Below are 21,695 nucleotides of genomic sequence, written 5' to 3' on the forward strand. Positions count from 1 at the left end.
TTTTGCTCTGCGCTCTTTCAACCTAGACAGAATGAAAGAAATCTATGAAAAATATGAAAAGGTCATATTTGATGCTTTGTCAGTTGAAAATCTTTCATAGCAAGTTTCTGTGTGTCATTTTTTAAAGTCTTGTTAGGAAAGAGAGGAAAATTATTGAGCTTAAGTGAGGAGACACAAGCATAAACAAAAAATTGACTCCTTTGAATTTTATATATTAGATTTTTAAAATCTAATTCAGTTTAGTTATGTACCTAGAAACTACAAATTGAAATACTTAAGTCTGTACAGTAGTAGTTTTAGTACTTTGTAATATAACAATGATACCATATCATAAATGCAAGTACTAAATGAAGTGTTTATTTTTTAGAAATGGTTTACATCTTATTTTTTAGAAATAGTTAACATTGGCTGAAGTAAATTCCAAACTTGCTGAGTGTGTCGTTTTGACATGGGTTGAATGCATGATAACAGCAGTTTAATTTCTGTGCTTTGATCAAAACCCTAAGAACAATATCCTTTCATACAAGTCTGATGAATATTTTTAACCTACTGCCACTTTAATTGGTCCAGATACATTTACTCTAAGAAAGAACAATCATAATAATTATAGAAAAACATAAGGAAATGTAAATAATTGTACAATCCCCATGGGCACCCTGAACAGTACTGTAGGAGTTTTATTAACAAGTACATTTGAGCAATCTCATTTGACTTTGTGATCATCTCTGAAAGTAAAGGAAGTTGACTTGATTCTGCAAATAACAGAGAGTATGATCAGGCAGTGATAATGAGGACATAGAAACACATTAACCACTTTAATAAGGACAAGAAAAGTGCTCACTGCTCATTAAACTCAAACAACATGGTAGATCTCAAACTGTTCACATTTTCTTAGCCAGTGAGTTAGAATAAAAACCCCTTTAACTATATTGTTTCCTCATCTGTTACTAGCATATCATCTAGGACGTGTTTCAAGAATCAATGTCAACATACAACTTTAGCAATACTTTTTTGTAACACTTGTTACAGTATTCAAAATAAAATTGTCACATTGGAATAACTTAAAATTCATATGTCAGTTGTAACTTCCTAGTTAGAAAAAACCAAGCTGATCTATTTCTTGATAGAAAACCATTGTAGTATATTATTGTATTATGTAAACATTCTTTAGGATACATTCTAAGATGTGAACTATACCCTTCACTGACCTTGTTTCTCTCCAGGGAAATTCTTTAAGTTCCGCAAGATCTGTACAAATGGCTGGTGTTAAATTAATTATTGTTGGCTTTTCCCAGCTGTGAGTTCATTTGGCTCTCATTTTCTAACTCATGACTTTCCATGAGCATGGATTGCTAAGGCACTGAGAGTGTTCTCCAGGGAAAACTTAGACAATTGCTTTTTCATTAGGAGAACTATAGTCAATATGCTATAAATCACTCGACAGCATGTCATCATAGAGCACTTTTTCAGTGGAGGAAAGAATTGCTTATAATTATCTGTGATGCTTTCATTTCTTACTGAAAATCCATAAATCAGGGCTTACATCAACTTTACACTGTAGAAAATCCTTCTTGAAAACTTTCCACATATACATTTTAAACAAAACATCATAAAGTTAATTATTTCCTTTGGAGTTTGAGATTAAAACCCACAAAATGGACCCAAAGAGATATCACAAATAAGAAACCATATTCTCAAATAATTCTGTATCTGGGGCCTCAGAATGAGTGCTTCTACAGAGGGATGGTCATGATGGCATTTTAGAAATGTTGTCTATTTTTGGTGGATAGAAGGAGATACTGGAAAATGTGTCACTGTTTATTTGAGCACAAAACATGGTATCTCTTGTACTGTTTTGAAGTCATTTTAAAACCAACTTAGTCACCAAAACCAATTTGCCATCTTCCTTTCTAGAAAGACAACAAACAGCATTTTGTCTGAGTCATATTCTCTGAAATGGGAGCATATTCCTTGGATTTTAAAGAACGAGACAGAAATATTTCACCAGAAGTCATATACACATATATATATATATACACATATACATCTACATACATACATATAAGTAATATGTGTGTCTGTGTGTATATACATATATGTATATGTATATGTATATGTATGTATGTGTATACACACACACATTTAAGTACTTGGGAGGGAGTTGCTTTGTTTTTACAAAGGTTCTAAATATTTGTCCCTTTTTTCAGTATAGGAAAACAGGTTCTTCAGAATTCCATTCAGAAGTAAGTTGTAAGGAATTTAGAAAAAAAAATTTTCTAAAAACAGTGTTTGGATGGTATTTAGTCCTGGACCCCAAAAACTTACTTAATGTCTGATGTAGATAAAATACTGCACATTTATAATAAAGAGTTTTATAGATATAGTTAAATATATAGTTTTATATAGAGATATAGTTATATATAGTTATAGTTATATTTCCAAAACTAATTGTTAACAAAACAAAATCAATAGCACTAAATAATGTGATGGTTTTTAAATTGTATTTTGAATACTTCTTGAAAAATAGATTTAATTTGAGAAGAAGATAGACACTCTTAAGGTTCTGAAGGGGATCAGGAGGCATTTTTAAAGGTTTCAAAAGTTGATAGCACTGGTTTTTTTATCTCATTTTCTTGACATATTTCCTTTTTCCCTCAATACCAGTATGTTACTATTTTTATACATATTAGTCATAACTAGGGTCATATTTTGAGTAACAAAAGGAGTGGAGAGGGAGGCAAAGGAGAAATATTTTTCTGAAGTAATTGGGCAAGATTCGAAAAAGAGACTAGAAAAAGGGAGATTAAAGATAATTGCACACATGTGAGAAACAGACTGAGGTGAAACTCAGTGTAAATGATGAAAGACAAGAAAATGGGGAAACTTAGCATGTGCACAGTTGTCCCCCTGCCCTGAAGGGAAAGGGAAAGATGTTGTGAAGTTGTTGGGTCAGAGAGTTTCACATATTGCCCATCACGTAGCACTGTAGACCTAGGACATATTGGACACTGTCCAGAGCAAGGAAGGGGTTACAGAGTTGTTCTGGGATGTGGAGAGGTGAAGGGAAAGATTAGGGAGGAAGAATAAAACAGCTTCTGAAAGCTAAGTCTAGAAGAAGGCAGTGTGGAGTCAGTGGTTTATGGGGACAGGGCATTCACTGGTTGAATGCTCTTGACTCAGGGAGATCTATGAGAATAAGGAAACATTTACATGGAGAATTAAGGAATGTTGGGAGAAACTGGTAATATTATAGTTCTGATATTGCAATTGAGAAGCTTTTCAGTGTCATAGAAGAGAGCCTTGGAGCTAGGGTGACCTTGTATCAAGTCTTGCCTCTAATTTGTACTTAATGTGGGGCACAGGGTAGTTTGCTAGATCAGTACTCTCTGGCAACTCTCAAAAGATATTTTTCAGACAAGGAATTGTGTTCTGGCAATGTAATTTCATCACCAGGATTTCCCTACACCGATGAAACCACAGATTCAGTAAAAAGACAGACAGACAGATAAATTCAGTTTTATATTCAAGCTTCAACTATGGACAGAAATATACTAGTCAGAACATTTTGAAGAGAGACATCTAAGGGAAAAGATATTGAGAATGAGGGAGACTCAAAGGATGGTGATGGACTTGACAGGAATAAGGAAGTTCAAAAGAGGGATGGGTTTTGGAGAAACCATGATACAAAGGTTTACAATGTATTGTTATGTATATATATATAGATCATTTGGCTCTCTCTCTCTCTCTGTATATATATAATATATATACATATATATATATATTATATATACACACACATACACACACACATACAGAGAGAGAGAGAGAGAGAAAGAGAGAGAGAGAGAGAGAGAGAGAGAGAGAGAGAGTCAAATGATGTAAGTGTAGTAAATAAAATTAGGGTATGAAAAGATCTACCTCAAAAATTATAAGGTATATACTCAATTACAGAAATAATTAGAAAGCAGCATCTCTCTAGGCTAATGACTATCCAGTGTGACTCCTATAAAATTTACCAAGTAGGCATGATAAAGCAATTCCTTGACTCATATGTACACAGTTCAAGCATGGAGAAAAGTAGAATAAGATATTCTCCCACATCCACTGATCTATAACTTACAAATAAGCATCAGAATAAAAATTCGTTGTATTGAAATTTACTTTCCTTTTGATTAATTTTTGGTAGCAGTTTGTGTTTGGGAAGTAAATTTACTATTCTTAAGGGTATTTCCTGCTGGAAGATATTTTGAGTTTATCTGTAGCAGAGTTCCTGAAGGTAGGAAAAAAAATGAACCTAAAAGAAGGAATAAGGTGATAATGACAAGGGTGACTTTCAAAAATATTTCAAATGTCAATTTTGAGGGCTTGCTAAAGAATTACATAAGGCCCAAATTATTACAAAGTCCCTAATTTTAAAAGGAAGGAAATTGACTGAAAACTGGCAGAATAATTGAATTTCGGAGCTGGAAGAAAACCCAACAGCCATCTAGAGCAACCTGTACTCAAAAGGAATCTTCGAATGATATACCTGACAAGTAGTCATCTAGTCTCTGCTGGAAGACTTCTAAAGCAGCCCTTTGCATTTTTTGACATCTCCAATTGTTAGAAAATTCTTTCTGATTGCAAGCATATATTTACCTCTTTGTGGATTCCACCCATTGCTGCTAGTTCTGTCCAGGAGGACCAAACAACAAATCTAATCCCTCTTCAATGTGACAACCCTGCAAACACTTAAAAATAACTGTTCTATTTCCCCTGAGTCTTCTGTTCTCCAGATTAAACATCTCTGGTTCCTTCAAATGATCATCATATGCTATGAAGTCAAGGCCCTTCACTGTTCTTTTTGCCCTGCTCTGGACCCTTCCACTTATCTCTGTCTTACTTACACTGTGGCACCCAGAATGGAACAAAATATGCCAGATGAGATATTATGAGGGCAGAGTGCAGTGGAACTGCAGCCCAAAGTTGCTTTAGCTTTTTTGACTGCCACATCACACTTTTGACTCAGAATGACCTTGGAGTCCACCAAAATCCCAGACCATTTGTGAAATTGATTTCTGTGTTCTCAAGTGTAAGACTTTACATTTATGCTTATTGAATTTTATCTCATTAGAAATAGTCCAGTACTGTAGCCCAGTATTCTCCAAAAGAGGAACCAAGGTCCCAATGGATAACCAATAAAAGGGTCAGAGTTTCACACTCCCCATGACAACAAACTATGACAATCATACCACCCCCATCACCCCTTAATAAACAACTTCACCTTGCTGCTGATATCCTGGGGCTACACAATTTTTAACTTCCCCCATTTTGTTCCAAGTGTTGACCCTACATGGTAATTTTAATTGTACCTCTGTTACAGTTCTAGCACTAGCACCTGTATAGGCAAAATCTCCCCCACACATATCCTGCATATCATATGACCACCTGGCTGCAAGATGCACCCTCTTTGAGGTGCAGGGTAGTGGCTAATAAAAGCTCCTCTTTCCCTTTTATTTTCATTAAGGCAAAATGAGCTGCACAGTGTGAGTAGACATGGGTAGACTGTAACATATTATAAATCTTTGCATTATTGTTTCTCCAAAACCCATCCCTCTTTTGAACTTCCTTATTTTTGTTAAGTCCATCATCATCCTTTCAATCTTCCAGATTCTCAACATCTTTTTTTCCTTGACTTTTCTTTTCAAAATGTGTCTGATGAATATATTTCTGTCCACATTAGAAACTCAAGTGTAAATTTGAATTGTCCACAAGTTTGGTTTGTCTTGAGAGTTGACTTCTCAATCAAGCAATCAACGAGCATTTTTAAGTACCAGGCCATAGAGTTACAAAGATAAAAGTTAGAGGTTCTTACCTCAAGGAGCTTATATTCTGTCAGGGGAGACAACATGGAAATGTGTCTTTGTGCACGCACATAGGAAATAAATACAAGGTTATTTAGAGGGAGCAGAGTATTAGCAGTTGGGCAGATTAGGGAAGATCTCCTATAGAAGGTGGCATTTTAGCTGAGCCTTGAGAGGTTAGGGATTCTAAGCTGTGGAAGGGAGGAGGACCATAATATGTCTTCTTTTATTAATGGAATGGTAGTCTTTCCTTATTAATAAATGCAAAATAGTAGAAAGGGTCTTAGATGAGATCTGGGCAGATTAAGAAAGGCATAATATAGAAAGTTGAATCGTAAAGGAAGTGAGGAATTCTAAGAGGTTGAGATGATGAGGGTCACAATGTGGACTTATTTTTTATTTTAATAAGGGTGCTATTCTTTCCCTACTAGAAAATGTGAAATAGTGAAAAGGATTTTGGCTGAGATCTAAAAAAGCTCTTACCAGTTAATATTTTTGATGTGACTAGAAGGGATTCTAAAAATCTAAAACTTCCTTCCCTACCTCTATCCCCTTGCAGCAACAGGAAGGAAATATTATGTGTAGTCATTGAGAACTGTCCTTCATTGGTGGCATAACCCCTCTGTCCCATAGCCCCATGAGTCTCTGGGGATGCTAAGACAAGTAGCAGGAGATATGGACTTATGACTAGGTTGTTGACAAAAAGTGCTTTGGAAGAGTCTCAGAAGAGGTTGAGTATTAGAAGTTTAACATGTAGACACCCCCAAACCTTTTGTCCATTAATTAAGCAATGACTCTGACTTCCAGCCAATTTTTTCTCATGCAACTATATAGGTGCACATAAGGAGGAAATGGTTAGATGTAAAAGATAAAAATAAACTGAAAAAAGTCCACTGTAGAGACATAGCCTTAATCTCCAAAGCTTCTGTACTTATACTTTTTTTCTGTTTTTTTTCCTATAAACTAGGAATTTTTTATGTTATTATCAGATCCTTGTGTCAAAAATGTTATTCAAATGCTGAGTATATCCAGTACTTTTCTTTGGAAAGCAACTATTTTCTGTAAAAGGTGAATAAACAGAACAGCAAAATAATTTACTATCTTAGTTTTTATAGGATGAAAGTTTGTCTAAATAGAAGTAAGTTTCCATATCAGGATGAGAAAGTTTGAGTCCAAGTTTCTAGATGTATTCTGGAAATGGAGTCAAGAATAAAGAACCTAAAAAGAATAGCCCATATACCCAAAGATTAAAAGCAAAGACTGAAAAAAAAACCACTAGATAGAAAAAGGCATTAAAAGCTCTTGATTTATGTTAGTCCTCAAGGAGATGCGTAAAAGTTATACTCCAAAGTAATTCAGATGCTGAATTCACCTTTGAAATCTTTAGCGAAAGAAATAAAGGGGGAAAAAACAGCATAGTCACTGAGGAACTTATGAAAAGTCTTTCAAAAGGAGTAGTGAGTAAAATGCATGAAGAAATGCTGTATGTGAAAAAATTCCAAATTTCCTTGAAGCAGTAAGTATATTGGGGTGACACTTTATGGGGCCTATTCTATGAAACTACAAAATAAATTGGTGATAGAAACAGTGGATGCAATAAAGGTTTTTATTAACTTTTATTAGATACAACATTAAACATCAGTATAAATAACTATACCTACTTAATAACGATTTGTATTTGATTTATTTCAATGCATAGAGTATTAAAACACTTTTTAAGTTTCATAGAGTGATAGCTTGAGATCTGAAAGGGACCTCAGGGATTATATAATCCAGCTCTCTCTTTTTGTGATCTGGGAAAATGAGGTCCAGGAACCTTAAGTGACTTGCCCAAAGTCACAGAGAGCCCTATAGGCAAGATTTAAACCTGTGACCTTGGAATCCTGAGGCAGGACTCTTTGCACAGAACTATCATCCCTACTTCTCCTTCAAACCTTCATCAGAAGTTTCACTTCCTATTTTCTCATTCATTCCTTCAGCTACTAACTTTTCCTCATATAAACATACTCTAACAGTATTATGAACAAAAAAGAAAGAGCATCTGTTCAAAGATATTTTTGTTGCAGCATTATATTCATTTGCAAAAATAGAAGGAAAAAACTCCAAAACCTGGAAGCAAATTAAATGTCCAACAATAGGGGAATATTCAAATAAATTGTGGAAATGGAGTACTATAAAATTCACGGATAGGGAACCTGAAGGCTCGAGGCCACATGTGGCCTTCTAGGTCCTCGGATTTGGCCTTTTGACTGAGTCCAAGTTTTACAGAACATATCCTTTTATTAAAGGGGGATTTGTTCTGTGAAGTTTGGATTCAGTCAAAAGGCTGCACTTGAGGACCTAGAGGACCAAATGTGGCCTCAAGGCTGCAGATTCCCCACCCCTGCAAGTATAAATCAATTAAGATGGACAAGTGTTCAAGCTACAAAGAAACTTATGATAAAGTTTTAAAGACAGTTACGAGTGACGTCACTGCTTACCAAATTAGTCTGAATTGGTGAAAATAAGAAAATGGAAACTGAAGGGAAAGCTTGTCAGCAAATGGTTTACAGTTGTCCTCACGTCCTTAGCTCCTGATAGAACTTGTCAGTTTGGTAAAAAAAAATCTAGCATAAATTCGAAGTCTCACAAAGGGTCTGCACATTAATTAAGCATACTAATTGATAAAAAAAAAATGAGGTAGGGTTGTGGAGCAGAATCAGAGGACCTGGATTTGAATGCCATCTTATCCATTAACTACTGGTCTGACTCTAGGCAACCTGAAGAATCTTTATGGGCCTGGTTTGTTATGTGTTTGACCATCTGAGCCCTGAGGTTCCTTCTGACTCTTTATTGATGAACCTGAGTCCTTGGAAATTTTCCTTTCTGTATTGGTCAATTCATGTTTTAGAATTCCTTGAGACTGAAGAATTCATCAGAATTTTCTTTAAGGTACTAAGACTTTGGGTGAAACAAGTATCTTTTAAATTGGGTACGCTTAGGTACAGGCTCAGCCGTCAAGGAGTGCTCCCCACCCAAGCACCACAGCACTTCTATATGAATCTTTATCAGGGCCTTGTCTGTCTCCCCCTGTGATGTAGCCTCAAGAAGTTTGTTGCTTGTTTTTGTTTGTTGTGATGGTGGTGGTGTCCTGGTGGAGTAGAGAGGGCAGGTGACTTCCATTCAGTGTCTTTTAAGGGATATACCCTCAGAACCTGCAACCTAAGATCTTTCCACTCTGTAAAACCAGCTGTTCATCGCATTTGTGTCAAATAAGATACATTGCTAGTCTCTCCCCAAAACAAGCAACAAAGTCACACTATTATTATGTCATTAGGCCTCATAGCAGGAAGGGATGAGAGTATTATTGTAATAATGTGTATAATAATACTGATTATTGTAATGACAATAAAATATTGTAGTATTATTCCCCTTTTTGGTGACCCAGTTATAGTTCTAGGCAACTTTCTTAAGGCCTCTTTGTTTCTGTTGTAGAAATACCCTTAAGCCTTCCGATTCCAGATTAATTATGTTTACCAGCCTCTTGCCATCCGTATGCTAAAACAGGCAGGGGCTCTCCTCTGTGCCTGTGCCTGTGAAGAAGGGAAGCTGACTTCCATTTTGCCTATAGGAATATGCTCTATCTTGGACAATCAATAACAAGGAGTGATTTAGTCGTTTCTTAGTTATGTCTGACTCTTCATGACCCCATGGATGTTCTTGGCAAAGATACTGAAGGGGGTTACCATTTCCTTCTTTAGCTCATTTTACAGATGAGGAAACTGAGGCAAACAGGGTTAAGTGACTTACCTAGGGTCCTACAGCTAGTAAATGTCTGAGGCCATATTTGAACTTGGGTCTTCCTGACACCAGACCAGACACTCTAGCCACACTGCCCCCATGCCTCTTATTCTGTGAAAATCCTGAGTTTGCTTCGCTGAAAGAATTGGGTCCAAGATTTTTAAAAGATCATGGGAGGGGACATGTCATTGCACTAGAGGAGGGCAAATGTCATTACTTTAAAAATGTGAAAAGGAATGGATTCTATAAACCATAAATCAAATAACGTGATCTTGATTCCTTGTAAAATTATATGATGTATTCTTATGAGGATTGGTTGCTGACCATTTAGAAAAATAAACAGGCATTACAAAGATCCAGTATGGCTGCAAGAATAAGTCATGCCAGACTAATCTAATTTCCTTTTTGTTTTGACAAAGTTACTAGACTGCTACATCAAAAGAATGCTGTAGATAATAGCTAAATTTTTGCAAAGTGCTTGAGAAAGCCTCTCATGCTATTTGTGCATTCAAGATAGAGATATGTAGGCTAGATAATAGTTCAATATGGTGAATTTGTCACTGATTGAATGGCTGAGTCCAAACACTAGTTAGTAATGGTTCATTTTTAACTTGGGAAATCATCTCTAGAGAACCTCTCCAGGGATCTATGCTTGGCCCTGTGCTGTTTGATATCTTTGCCAATAGGTAAAGATATAGATGATGTATTTGTCAAATTTTCATATATTAGGAGGGTAGGCTAACATATTGGATGTCAATGTCAAGATCCAAAAGTATGTCAATAGGCTGGAGCAATTGGCCAAATCTGATCATATGAATTTTAATAGGGACAAGTATAAAGTCTTTAACTTGAATTTAGCAAAGCAACCTATCAGCTGTGAAACCAGGGAGCTATGTCAGGTCAGCAGTTTTTTTCTGAAACAGATCTGGGGTATTTAGTGGACTAAAAGTGCTACAGTTATAAGATTTTTATGTACTGTAAGGGTGATATGATTTTATTTATATTGAGAGAAGCATAGTATCTAAGATGATCAAGGTGATAGTTCCTAGTACTTTACCCTAATCATCCTCCATTCTAAGTATTTTGTCTAGTTGTACAACATTTATAAAAGGGAGAATAGAGGTAAACCAGAATTGTAAAAGTCTCCAAGATTGATAAGAATATACTAATAAATGTTTAACAACCATCTCCCTGAGAGGAAAAAAAAGATACATTTTATCTACATTATTAACCCTCTTAGGTCTAGACAATACCAAAACAAGAAATCAAGCCCTGATTTGAAGTTTGCCTATTTCAGAAGTGTAAGTACTCTCACTGCAGATTTAATAAATGGCTGGATCCCATTCAAGCTGGCTTTCATACACCTATGCATATGCAGATCAACTGAAGCAACTGGAAATGTTTAGCTTAAGTAGATTTATGGGATAGCTGTTTTCAAAAATCTGAAGGACTGTAACTTGGAAAAGGGATTAGATTTGTTCATGTGTCCTCAGAGGACAGAACCAGAGGCAATAAAGAGTTGCAAAGAAGCAAATAAAGATTTAATGTAAGAGCTATCCAGAAGTGATTTGGCTGCCTCACAAGGTACCAGGTTCTCCTTTATTAGAGATCTTCAAGCAAGATGATATGACCACTTATTGAGTATTTTGTAAAGATAGTGATGGCTTCTGAGGTCTCTTACACCTCTGACAAGAGACCAGGGCACAGGTTGAGGGATTAGCCTAAGCAGAATAAGGGTGCCTTTTCCCTTGACAAGATAATTCAGTAGAATTGGATAGAAAATCATTTCTTAAAACTATTAATTCATTTACTTTCACTCCTCTTACCAATTCTTTCACAGACTGGTTTTTTTTTAAATTTTATCAAAGTACAAATTGCTGCCCAAAGAATATTTGTTAGACACAGAAAGCTTGTTTGCAATAGCTGATGACCTTAGACAGGTGCGTAGTAGGGCTATTTACATGAATTTTGTTCTAATGAAGCCATAGAAACAGTTGTAGACCACACAAGAATTTAATTAGCTAAAAGTCCAGATGGTACTAAAATACCAGCAAATAGTGTAATGCACGGCAAGTGTTCCAGTATGATTGCATTATACCTTCATACAAGCAGTTTTGAGATAAAGTAATAAGACCACTGATTATGGAGTCAGAGAACCTGGTTTTCTATCCCTGTTCCTCTGCTTTCTACCTGTGTGACTTCAGCAAGTTACATCACTCCCATGATCCTCAGTTTCCTCATCTGTAAAATGTAGAGTTTGGACTATATGTCCTGTAAAGTCTTTTCCAGCAACAAATATGTGATCTTATCATCCTATGAAATTGAAAGAAAGGTGAGAAGGGCTTATTCCTTCCCAGGAATCTCTCCAACTGCTAGTTTCAGATCAGTCTGGAGAACATAATTCTCAGATGAGTTTGGGCGTGGTTTTTTTTTTTCAAAAAATGAAAACAAAAATCTATTAGCCACATCTGGGGAAAATTTAATATATTTCCCTCAGAGGAATGGGAAAAAGGAGAAGTATTGGGCCTTAGTACAATGTATGGAAGCAGTAAATGACTAGAGTCTGGTGGTTCAGGAAGGACATGGAGAAATAAGGAAACTAATGGGAAGTGATTTAGAACTTGCAGAAATAGATGTAAAAGTAGAAAGGAACCTGTCCTCTCTTTCTTTATACTGAGAAGTGGCTAAGTAGAGCAATTAATTCAATGACTCTTTGTGAATGGGGCTGTCACTGGATTCTTTGCTTCTTCTTTTTGAGTCAGTCATGCCCACCTCCATTTCATTGTTTTCTAGTCCAGAGTGTCAGGGATCTCTCGGATAACTTGGTGTTCTAGTTCTTTATACCTCATCTATTAGGTAGGCAAGCAGCTCAGTTCCATTGTGGTATTAGATGTTTATAAAGAAAAATTCTAAATTTTTATAATTTAGATGTTGCCTTCCAAAGAACTTATCTTTCACCTATACCACTATTGCTAAAAATCACAGGTGTCAAGCACTGCTTGCCTGAGTGAGGCCTTGAACCTGATTAAGATGTGACTGAGAAATGTTTAACAAAGCAAATTTTAAAAAACAATACAATATAGATAATGTTACTTTGTGGTTTTCTAAATCTATATGTGGCCTTCAGGGATCCATTTCTATTTGAATTTCACACCACTGCCCTACAACATTGTTTTACCCAAAGTTATTTTGTGGTATCTGTTAACAATGTTAGGTATGTCTGAGAAAAGCACATTACAATGATTTTTAAACACTTTTATTATACCTATATTAAGGTGGTATTCAGTGTGATTAATCAGAAGTTGACTATTTGACTTCAGAAATGTATTTTTAAACTACTCTCACATGAGTGTTTCTGCTGTTCTGAGAATCTGATACTTCAAACAAACTTATGAAGATATTTAGGAGACCTGGAGAAAGATGAGCTGTAAAGCTTTGTTTAGCTTTTCTTTCCACCTCCCATTCAACTTATAGTGGTTATTATTTTATGCTGGTAATATATGATATTATTTCTTAAATCTATGTAAAGTGACAATTTATACAATAACTCTTTCCTTCTGTGGCTTCTTATATTTGTAACTCATACCTTTCCAAGAGGTCATAATAATGATAGGAATTTTTTAAAGCTTTTTTTCCACTTGGTCATGTTGAAAACAGCAAGTTGATAATTAACTTAGAAAGATTGCATACTATTAAAAGATTTATTGAAGAACAGTTTCCATAGGGATAATTGAGTTGACCATATAGCTGTGTACAGTTTCATATGTCTCATCTCATCCATTAGTAAATTGTAAACTTCTTGAGAGCATTGACATCATAAATAGTATATTTGTGTAATCCATAGTTCACAGTTCGGTCTCGGTACTTGTTGACGACCTCTTAGGGGTATACATATCAATGCAGCAATTGTAATATTACCTTTGAGGTGTTTCTAGATTGAGTCTCTGATTCATATTCTTTGTCTCTCAGTTTTACAGGGGACTCTAAACTTGCCTCAAGCATGCGTTATGTGGAAACACAGTCTATGCAGATTGGAGCTTCATATATGATACAGTTCAGTCTGGTGATGGGATGTGGTCAAAAATACACTCCCCATATGGACAACCAGGTGAAACTAGATTATTCTACCAATCATGGTCTTACATGGCACCTGGTACAGGAGGTAAGGCTTTATGATTGAGTCCTTTCTTTAAAAACTACTGATGGTAAATTTTCACAGGAATTGAAGCTTACAAAAAATTTAGGTTTGAAAAGAAATGGCAAAATTGGTTGGTTTACTTGAGTGTCCTTTGTTCAGCTGTTCTGATCAAAGAGCTAGATACAAGGCTTGTGGATGAATCATATATTCTGCATAATGCACAAGTCTTTTTAAAAGTATTCATCCTAGGGACAGCTAGGTGGCACAGTGGATAGAGCACCAGCCCTGGATTCAGGAGGACCTGAATTCAAATCCAGCCTCAGACACATGACACTTACTAGCTGAGTGACCCTAGGCAAGTCACTTAACCCTGATTTCCTCCCCCCCAAAAAAAAAATATTCCTCCCAGAGGAAGCTAGGTGGTTCAGTGGGTAGAGCTCCAGCCTTGGAGTCAGGAGGACCTGAGTTGAAATCTGGCCTCAGACACTTGATACTTGCTATCTGTGTGACCATGAGCAGGTCACTTAACCCAGATTGCCTCTCCAAAAAACGCAAAAATAAAAGCATTCCTCCCTATCTTATATTAGTATAGACTAGATGTCAATAAGTGAGTGAGAACTAAAATGGTTTATTAGAGGAAGATTCATTTCTAGGTATTTTGTATTCCTAGGAAGATAGATGCTGGCATCATGTGTAATCAGATGGGAGTAGGATACTATAGGTATTGAGCATGATGAAGGAAAAAAGCTGACTTCTTTGAATAGAATCTCTTGTCAGTCTTTAATTTCTACATCTGCAGAAATAGGATAATAACCCATTACAAGAGGTAAAATACTTCTATTTTGTGCAGAATTGGTTAGAATAGTGTCCATTTAGTAGTGCCCTATGTTTTAAAAGGGAACTGGAAGCAATCCAGAGGAGACTTACAAAGCTGATAAAAGGAATGAAAAATAATATCTCCATGTTAAAGAATATATGTTGTTTAATTTGAAGAAAAGAAGGTTGGGGAGCAATTTTAAATGTTTTCTTAAAATATAGAAAAGGCCATATGAATGCATTGTTCTGATGGTCTAAAACACCATAGAGGGGGAAGCATATAAAGAGCAGAGAACACTGGTGGACAACCATATTAGAGAACAGAAGGAGAAAGAGGAACCAACTAAAGAAACTGAGAAGACTGATCAGAGAACCAGGAGAGACTAGAGTAATAGACACCAAAGGAAGAGAAGGTATCATGAAGGATCCAAAGTCAGCAGTATAGAAACCTCAAGAGGGATAAGGACTGAGAAAAGGTCATTGAATTTTTCAATTCAGGATCATTAGTGACTTTGAAAGAAGTAATTTCAGTAAAGTGATGGGGTTACAAAGGTTGACATATGAGCATTTGTTTCGTTTGGCTATACATATTTGTTTCCAAGGACTTCGTTTTTCTTTTTTTTTTTCCAATGATGGGGAGGTGGGAGGGTTTCCCCCCAACAAGGAAAAAAATTAGAAGAGAATGGAAGGAAGGTCAAAAAGAATCACAGATGTCAGGACAGCTTTGTAAGTCCCTTGTTGAATTTATTATATGCTTTATCTGAAAAAATAGCAAACTTTACATAATAGAGATTTATGTATAATCCTCTCCTTCTGTTTCCCAAAGTATATGAAAATCTTCCTTATATTTGGTGTTTATTATGTTCAAAAAGTAAATTTTTTTTAAAAGATTAAGTAGATAGTGAGAAAGTAGAGCCAGTAAGAATAGAAGTTTAACAGTGAAGGGAAGAGAGATATAGTTTCCTACCAAGTAGCAGGGTTAATAGGTTTTTTAGAATAGGGAAGACTTTGGCCTACTTGCAGGCAAAGGAGGTTTGTAAAGATTGATAAGCAAAGATTGACAATGAGAGGGGAGAGATTGAACAAAGAGTGATAGGAGCAGGTAGTCTTAAGTTCACTAATGGAAGCATTAGGCTTGGCCGAGAGGATGGCTACCTTGAACTGTAGAGAAAGAATAATAGATGGGTGATTCTTTGAAGGATGAAGCAGGAGGATGAATATTTATAGCTTTAATCTTTTCATTTAAGTGGATAATATATTCTGGTGGGTATGAAAGTAGAATTGTGAGTTCAAGCAGAGAGTTGAAGATTTAGACCGTTATCTGTGAGAAATTTGATAGTCAATAAGAGATAAATAAAAGAAATGTCACCAATAGTAAGGACTCAATTGAAGTAAGCATGAATTGACTGGATTATGCTTTCCTAATGTCATTTTAAAATATTCAAGTTTAAGAGTAGAGGAGGCAAATGGAAAAATTATCCAGTATTGATCAGTAGAAGGGCAGGAAGAAGGGAAGAGCTTAGCAGCTAGGTGATACAGTCAATAAGAGTGTGGGGCCTGGAGTTAAGAAGACTCATCTTCATGAGTTACGATATAGCCTCAGACACTTAGCTATATGACCCTGGGCAAATTACTTACCCCTGTTTGCCTCAGTTTCTTAATCTGTAAAATGAGTTGGAGAGAGAAATGGCAAACTCTCTAGTATCTTTGCCAAGAAAACCAAGTCATAAGGAGCTGGACTCAAGTGAAATGACTGAACAACAAAGAGGGGAATGTCAAAAGGGAGCAATGGTTCAGTGATGGAATGTCTTCTATACTCTTGCCATGCTGAAATGCATCAACTACAGGAGTGCCAAGACAGAATAGAAGTAATTAAAGTCAGGACAGAGAGCATAAACTAAGATGAGTCTTAGATTTATATTGCAAAAGGCACATTGAGGGCAAAAAGCAGGATAAGAAGGGCTGAGTCATAGGAGTGATGGAAGGAAAGAATAGCGAGAAATATCAAGATACACAATACAATGAACATTGTAAGTGGCTGAGGTAGAATGGATATGTGTTAGCAGAAGTTTGATGAACCAACAAGTTAGGGTATTAGAAGTGTTGCCAATCTGAGCACTAAAGTTTCCAAGGATAATTGGGAAGAATTGAGTTAGGGAGAAAGACTTTAAGAATTATATATTGTTACTATAGGCCAAAAGTTAGGATAACAGATCAATAAAGTTAGCCTAAATCCCTTAAAATGTTCTATGTGTACATGTATGTGTGTGTGAATTTAGCTCATTTAATTGCATTTAAGCATCTACTTATGCATTTTCCAAAATATTCTAGTCTGACAGAGGGAAAAAAAAAAGTCTTACATCCAAATCTCAGATTGGTTTAATATACATTGTAGAACTCTCTAAGATCTTTTTCATTTCTAGAATGAGGAAAACTTGACATGTGGAGAAAAAAAAAGGTTGCAATAGGAAAAGAAAATCTTGATCTTTCATTGGTTTTTATTTAGGAATGCCTTCCAGGAATGCCTAGCTGTCAAGAATTTACATCTGCAAGCATTTACCATTCCAGTGAATTTACACAGTGGAGAAGGATCACTGTACTTCTTCCTCAGAAAACTTGGTAAGAGATGTCATTTTAAAATATTTTTATCTTTACCTTGGTGTACCCTACATCTGCCACATGACTATTTCTATCGACATGCTTAGATTATAAAGCATTAGTTAAGTACAATGAAGAGGGGTTTTTTTTTGTTTTCACTTATAGAAATGAGGGTTCTTGTCTATTTTAAGAGTATCATTGAAAGTTTGGTATTAGCAGGAAAATATAAACTTTTAATTTCTTCTAAAAATTGTTTCATAAACTAAATGTCTTTTGTCCTCTTTTCCTAAAATGATCTCACCAATTTCACAATCCTGTGGAAATAGCATTGGACTGGGAACCCCCAGACCTTGGTGGTCCCTCATCAGCTTTGAATTATCTTTGTGATCTTGAGCAGATCTTTAAAACTCTATGAACTTTATTAACTCACCTATAAAGTGAAGAGATTGACTAAATAACTGCTAAATTCCCTTGAAACTCTAATATTGTATATTTTTCTCCAGAAAGGAACTTCATGGCCAGAAAAAAAATGTAGAGCTTAAAACCATATCACTCTTGAATTGCTACACTTTCAGTACCATATTCTGAAAAGAAAATTAGAAAAACTAAACAAATTCCTGTTTGGAATTTTTACATCATTTGGTATAAAGATTTGATTTTATGGTAAAAAAAAATTGGATGTTATTTCTAGGTTTATTTCTAGCTTTCGTTTTTCCAAAGATCAAATTATTTAATTATAATAGAATAACTATTTGTCTTTAAGGATGAAGTTTTATGTTAGTTAAAATTTAAAACTCCAATATTTGTTTTCCAATAATTTTCCATGCCTTTATTCTTCTTTCTAGCTTTTTTCCCATGTTTTTCACTAATGTTTCTCCATGTTGCCTAACCCTCTCCATTTTGGTATCTCTGTTGCTCAGTTTATAATTAGACCTTTTAAAAAAAATTCAAGTACAATCTTTTAAAATGTGATATATTTAATTGAAAGACTATTGAGTGAAAAGCTAATGATTATTTATAATCAAGTTTTTAATTATTACAGGAAATATTTCAAATTGTAAAAAACAAACAATAAACAAAAGATGAAAAGATTAAAAAGTATTTGTTGTTCAGTAATTTTGCAATTGTATCTGACTCTTTGTGACCTCATTTATGGTTTTCTTTGCAAAGATATTGGAGTGGTTTGACATTTCCTTTTCTAGTTCATTTTACAGATGAGGAAACTGAGGCAAACAGGATTAAGTGACTTGCCCAGGGTCACATACCTAGTAAGTGTCTGAGGCCGTATTTGAACTCAGAAAGATGAGTCTTCCTGATTCTGCATTATTTGAATTATGTTTTCACTATACTTGAGATTTTTAAAAGATCATCTTATTGATCTAGTATTTTCAAAAATCATAGGAAGGGAGATTTAAATCTGCAAGGGATCTTAGAGGTCATAGAATTCATCCTTTTGTTTTACATATGGGGGAACTGAGGCCCAGAGAGGTTTAAATAACCTGCCCAAAAATGTTTAGCAGTGAAGTGAAACAAACAAAAAATTTGTGACAGTTCCTGTATGGAATAGACAGGTTAAAGGGAAGGAAGGAATAGAGTAAACTAAGCATGTCTTTAAGCAAATAAGCCAGTATCACTGTTACAACAAGATCCTAGAGCAGGCAACAGGGAATTGGGGTCAAGGTCAAGAGTGTTATTAAAGATTATCCAAAGATAGAGGTTCCCAGCTCTGGACTGACAGCCAAAAAGCCAAGAATTCTAAGTCAGTAATTAGTGAAAGATTAAACCGGCAGATCATGGATTAAAAGCTGGGTGTGGAGGCAAGAAAAGCCAGAATAGGAAAGATAGACTTGGAAAACAGCAATAAGTCAGGAGGTTATAATCTATGATAAAGGCCAAGAGTAGGTTTAGTATTGGGATAGATAGGTGGCGCAGTGGATAGAGTGCCTGGCCTGTAGTCAGGAAGACATCTTCCTAAATTCAAATGGGTGACCCCTAGGCAAGTTACTTAACCCTGTTGGTCTTAGTTTCCTCATCTGTAAAATGAGCTGGAGAAGGAAATGGTAAACTACTCCAGTAACTTTGCCAAGAAAACCCCAAATGGGTCACAAAGAGTTGTCGTGACTGAAATGACTGAGCAGCAAAGTTTAGTGTGAGTAAACGACATGGGGATGGAAAGTAGGTTATGTTTGGAGACAGTAGAATTTTAGAGCAAATTAGAAAGAAGAATTTTAGTTTCATGTTAATGGGACAATCCTGAGAGATGGTGAGGTCAATGATCTGACGGTACTGATGCATGGCTAAAATGTAGTGTTTCAGTCACTGAAATTAAAGGAGATTGAGGAATTGTGTGGTCAAATTGTTAAAACAGTTCTCAACATGAATCTTGTCACCAGTGGAGATGGCAAGAGATAGTAAGCAAAACCAATTTCAACAGTGAGTCTGTGAGAAAGTTTGGAGAGTGACCTTCTAGTCAGTGGATGTCAACAAGATCAAAACCTATATTCATTAGGCCCCTGAGTACAGAGGTGATAAACCCAGATTGGGGGGAGGGAGAGGGGCAGGGAAGAAAGCAGATGGGCCACTCATTGAGCCCCTGGCATTCCAGAGCATGACCTGAACCAGATTAAAATGTAAGTGGGAAAGGGTTAACAAAATAAGTAAAATTACAATGACATAGATAACTTTAACTTGTAGTTTTCTTAATCAGTATGCTGTCCCAAGAATCCATTTCCATTTGAGTTTGATGCTACTGTTTTAGGGTATGTTTAATTACCACATGACATTGTCAAGCACCCACCTATTCATGTTCAACAAAAGGTATCTGGGTCCTAGGAAGTACTACACTCACCTTGGAGATTTGTACAAGCCATGCTACACAGGATGGGAAGCTGAGTGCCTTACCTCCCTCTATGAGGAAGCAATGGCTCCTTGTCAAGGAACACGTGAATTTATGAATTTACCCAATAACAATCAAATTCTTAAGCCCTCCCTTAGCAGTTATTCCTCATCTTTTTAACTTGTTTTTTTTCTAGTGAGTCCTAATCAAATAACTTTGGCAAAATGGAGTTGACTCTGCTCAGAAGACAGATGTGCTTGGAACACAGTAGTTTTACTCTTAGCACAAAATGAATAAACAAATAAACAATGCATGACAATCAGCACCCAATGCCTAAACAAATAAAAACATTTACCCAGCAGCTAGTAGCCTGTTGCTCTCCTAAATCCCCAGAGCTCCTTGTATAGCATAGAAGTTTGCTTCATCCCAGGAATTATAGGAAATAAAATTTGACTTTGTTTAGTTCCCCGTGTTTTTTCCTCCCCCAATGAGTGAGTAAAGGATTGCCTACTTGATCTCAACTCACACTTCCAGAAGGGACAGGGGTTTACATAAAGCCACAGAAACTCTGGAGGAACTCTTAGCCTGGGATTCAGAGTACATGGAAGGACCTTTTGAGAAAACTAAACTTCCCGATGCAGGTCATTTTCTTGGTCTTGGCTGTCTTATTTATTCTAACTTCTTCTGACCACTGTTAGTCCTTCACAGAGCCGGGGTAGATGGACTCAAGGGCTGGCCCAATGAGAAGGAAAACCTGCTGTCACCATTGCCTGTCCTGGAATCCCTCTCAGACTTTGAATCCAGCACCCTTTCCCACAATAGCTTTATTTCTGTCCTCACTTCCTAGCTACATCCCCAACCAAACTATCTCAATCTGCTACAAAGCTAGAGAGGGGCTCTGCAGAGTGATAGGAGTGCTACATATGCATCAACCCCTTCAGGCTAAGAGATGGTCAATTTGTTCACTGACTTTGAAGATGCTTTCTAAAAGGTACCCTAATTTTACCCAATTAGGATAAGAACCCTTAAGAGTAGGTCTGAAATTATTTAATTTAGATTTTCCCAGAAGTAATAATATGAGTAGGACAATTCAGACAACTTCGTAAAGTATTTACTTTATCATTCCAACTAATCAATATGTAAATTGAATATTGTTGTTGCTTCAGAAAAGCCAGGTGTTCTAATTGCTGTTTTTATGGTGCTTACAGTTGTATCATTTAAAAAACTGTAATGTAGGGATGGTGTACGTTCATTTTCCTCAATGCAGTTAAGTTGGTCCTTTTTGTTTGTCTTACAACTTTGGAAGGAGTGTGTTTTCCTAAAGATTCAAAAGGGATAGGAAAACTAGTACCATGCAGCTTGAAGTTAGACTCCTCTTTGACAAATCCTTCCTCTTCCCCAACGTCCTGGTGTTGTTATTCAAACATATTCAAACCATAAACATAGAGCGGTCAGGTAAATGAGGTTTTCCAGAGTCGTTGGGTATAGGAAGATCTGTTAGCAGGAAAATGTGTTAGATGGGACCAACTTGTGGAGAAAACCGTGAATGTATGCACCTGCTCAGAGAAATTGTATTGTATAAGAACTGAACATTTGTTATCCGATGAAAATTAATTTCAGTTTTATGAGGGACATTTACATAAGAATAGGACTTAATGAGATCCAAACAGCTGTCAGTCGCTGA

The 21,695-nt window shown here is 36.0% G+C and overlaps 1 protein-coding gene across 2 annotated transcripts in view; it reads left to right on the plus strand.

Moving 5' to 3' along the window:
* RELN (reelin) overlaps window positions 1-21,695 on the plus strand; it is a 548,072-nt gene that overhangs the window by 381,045 nt on the left and 145,332 nt on the right. For both annotated transcript variants that reach the window (XM_020984542.2, XM_020984544.2), the window contains exons 21-22: window positions 13,593-13,785; window positions 17,084-17,196. In XM_020984542.2, the coding sequence (XP_020840201.1) occupies window positions 13,593-13,785; window positions 17,084-17,196 (306 nt within the window). The remainder of the gene's footprint in view (window positions 1-13,592; window positions 13,786-17,083; window positions 17,197-21,695) is intronic.

The sequence above is a fragment of the Phascolarctos cinereus genome, unplaced genomic scaffold, assembly GCF_003287225.1.
Source record: "Phascolarctos cinereus isolate Bilbo 61053 unplaced genomic scaffold, phaCin_HiC Scaffold_1;HRSCAF=81, whole genome shotgun sequence".
NCBI classification, from domain to species: Eukaryota; Metazoa; Chordata; class Mammalia; order Diprotodontia; family Phascolarctidae; genus Phascolarctos; species Phascolarctos cinereus.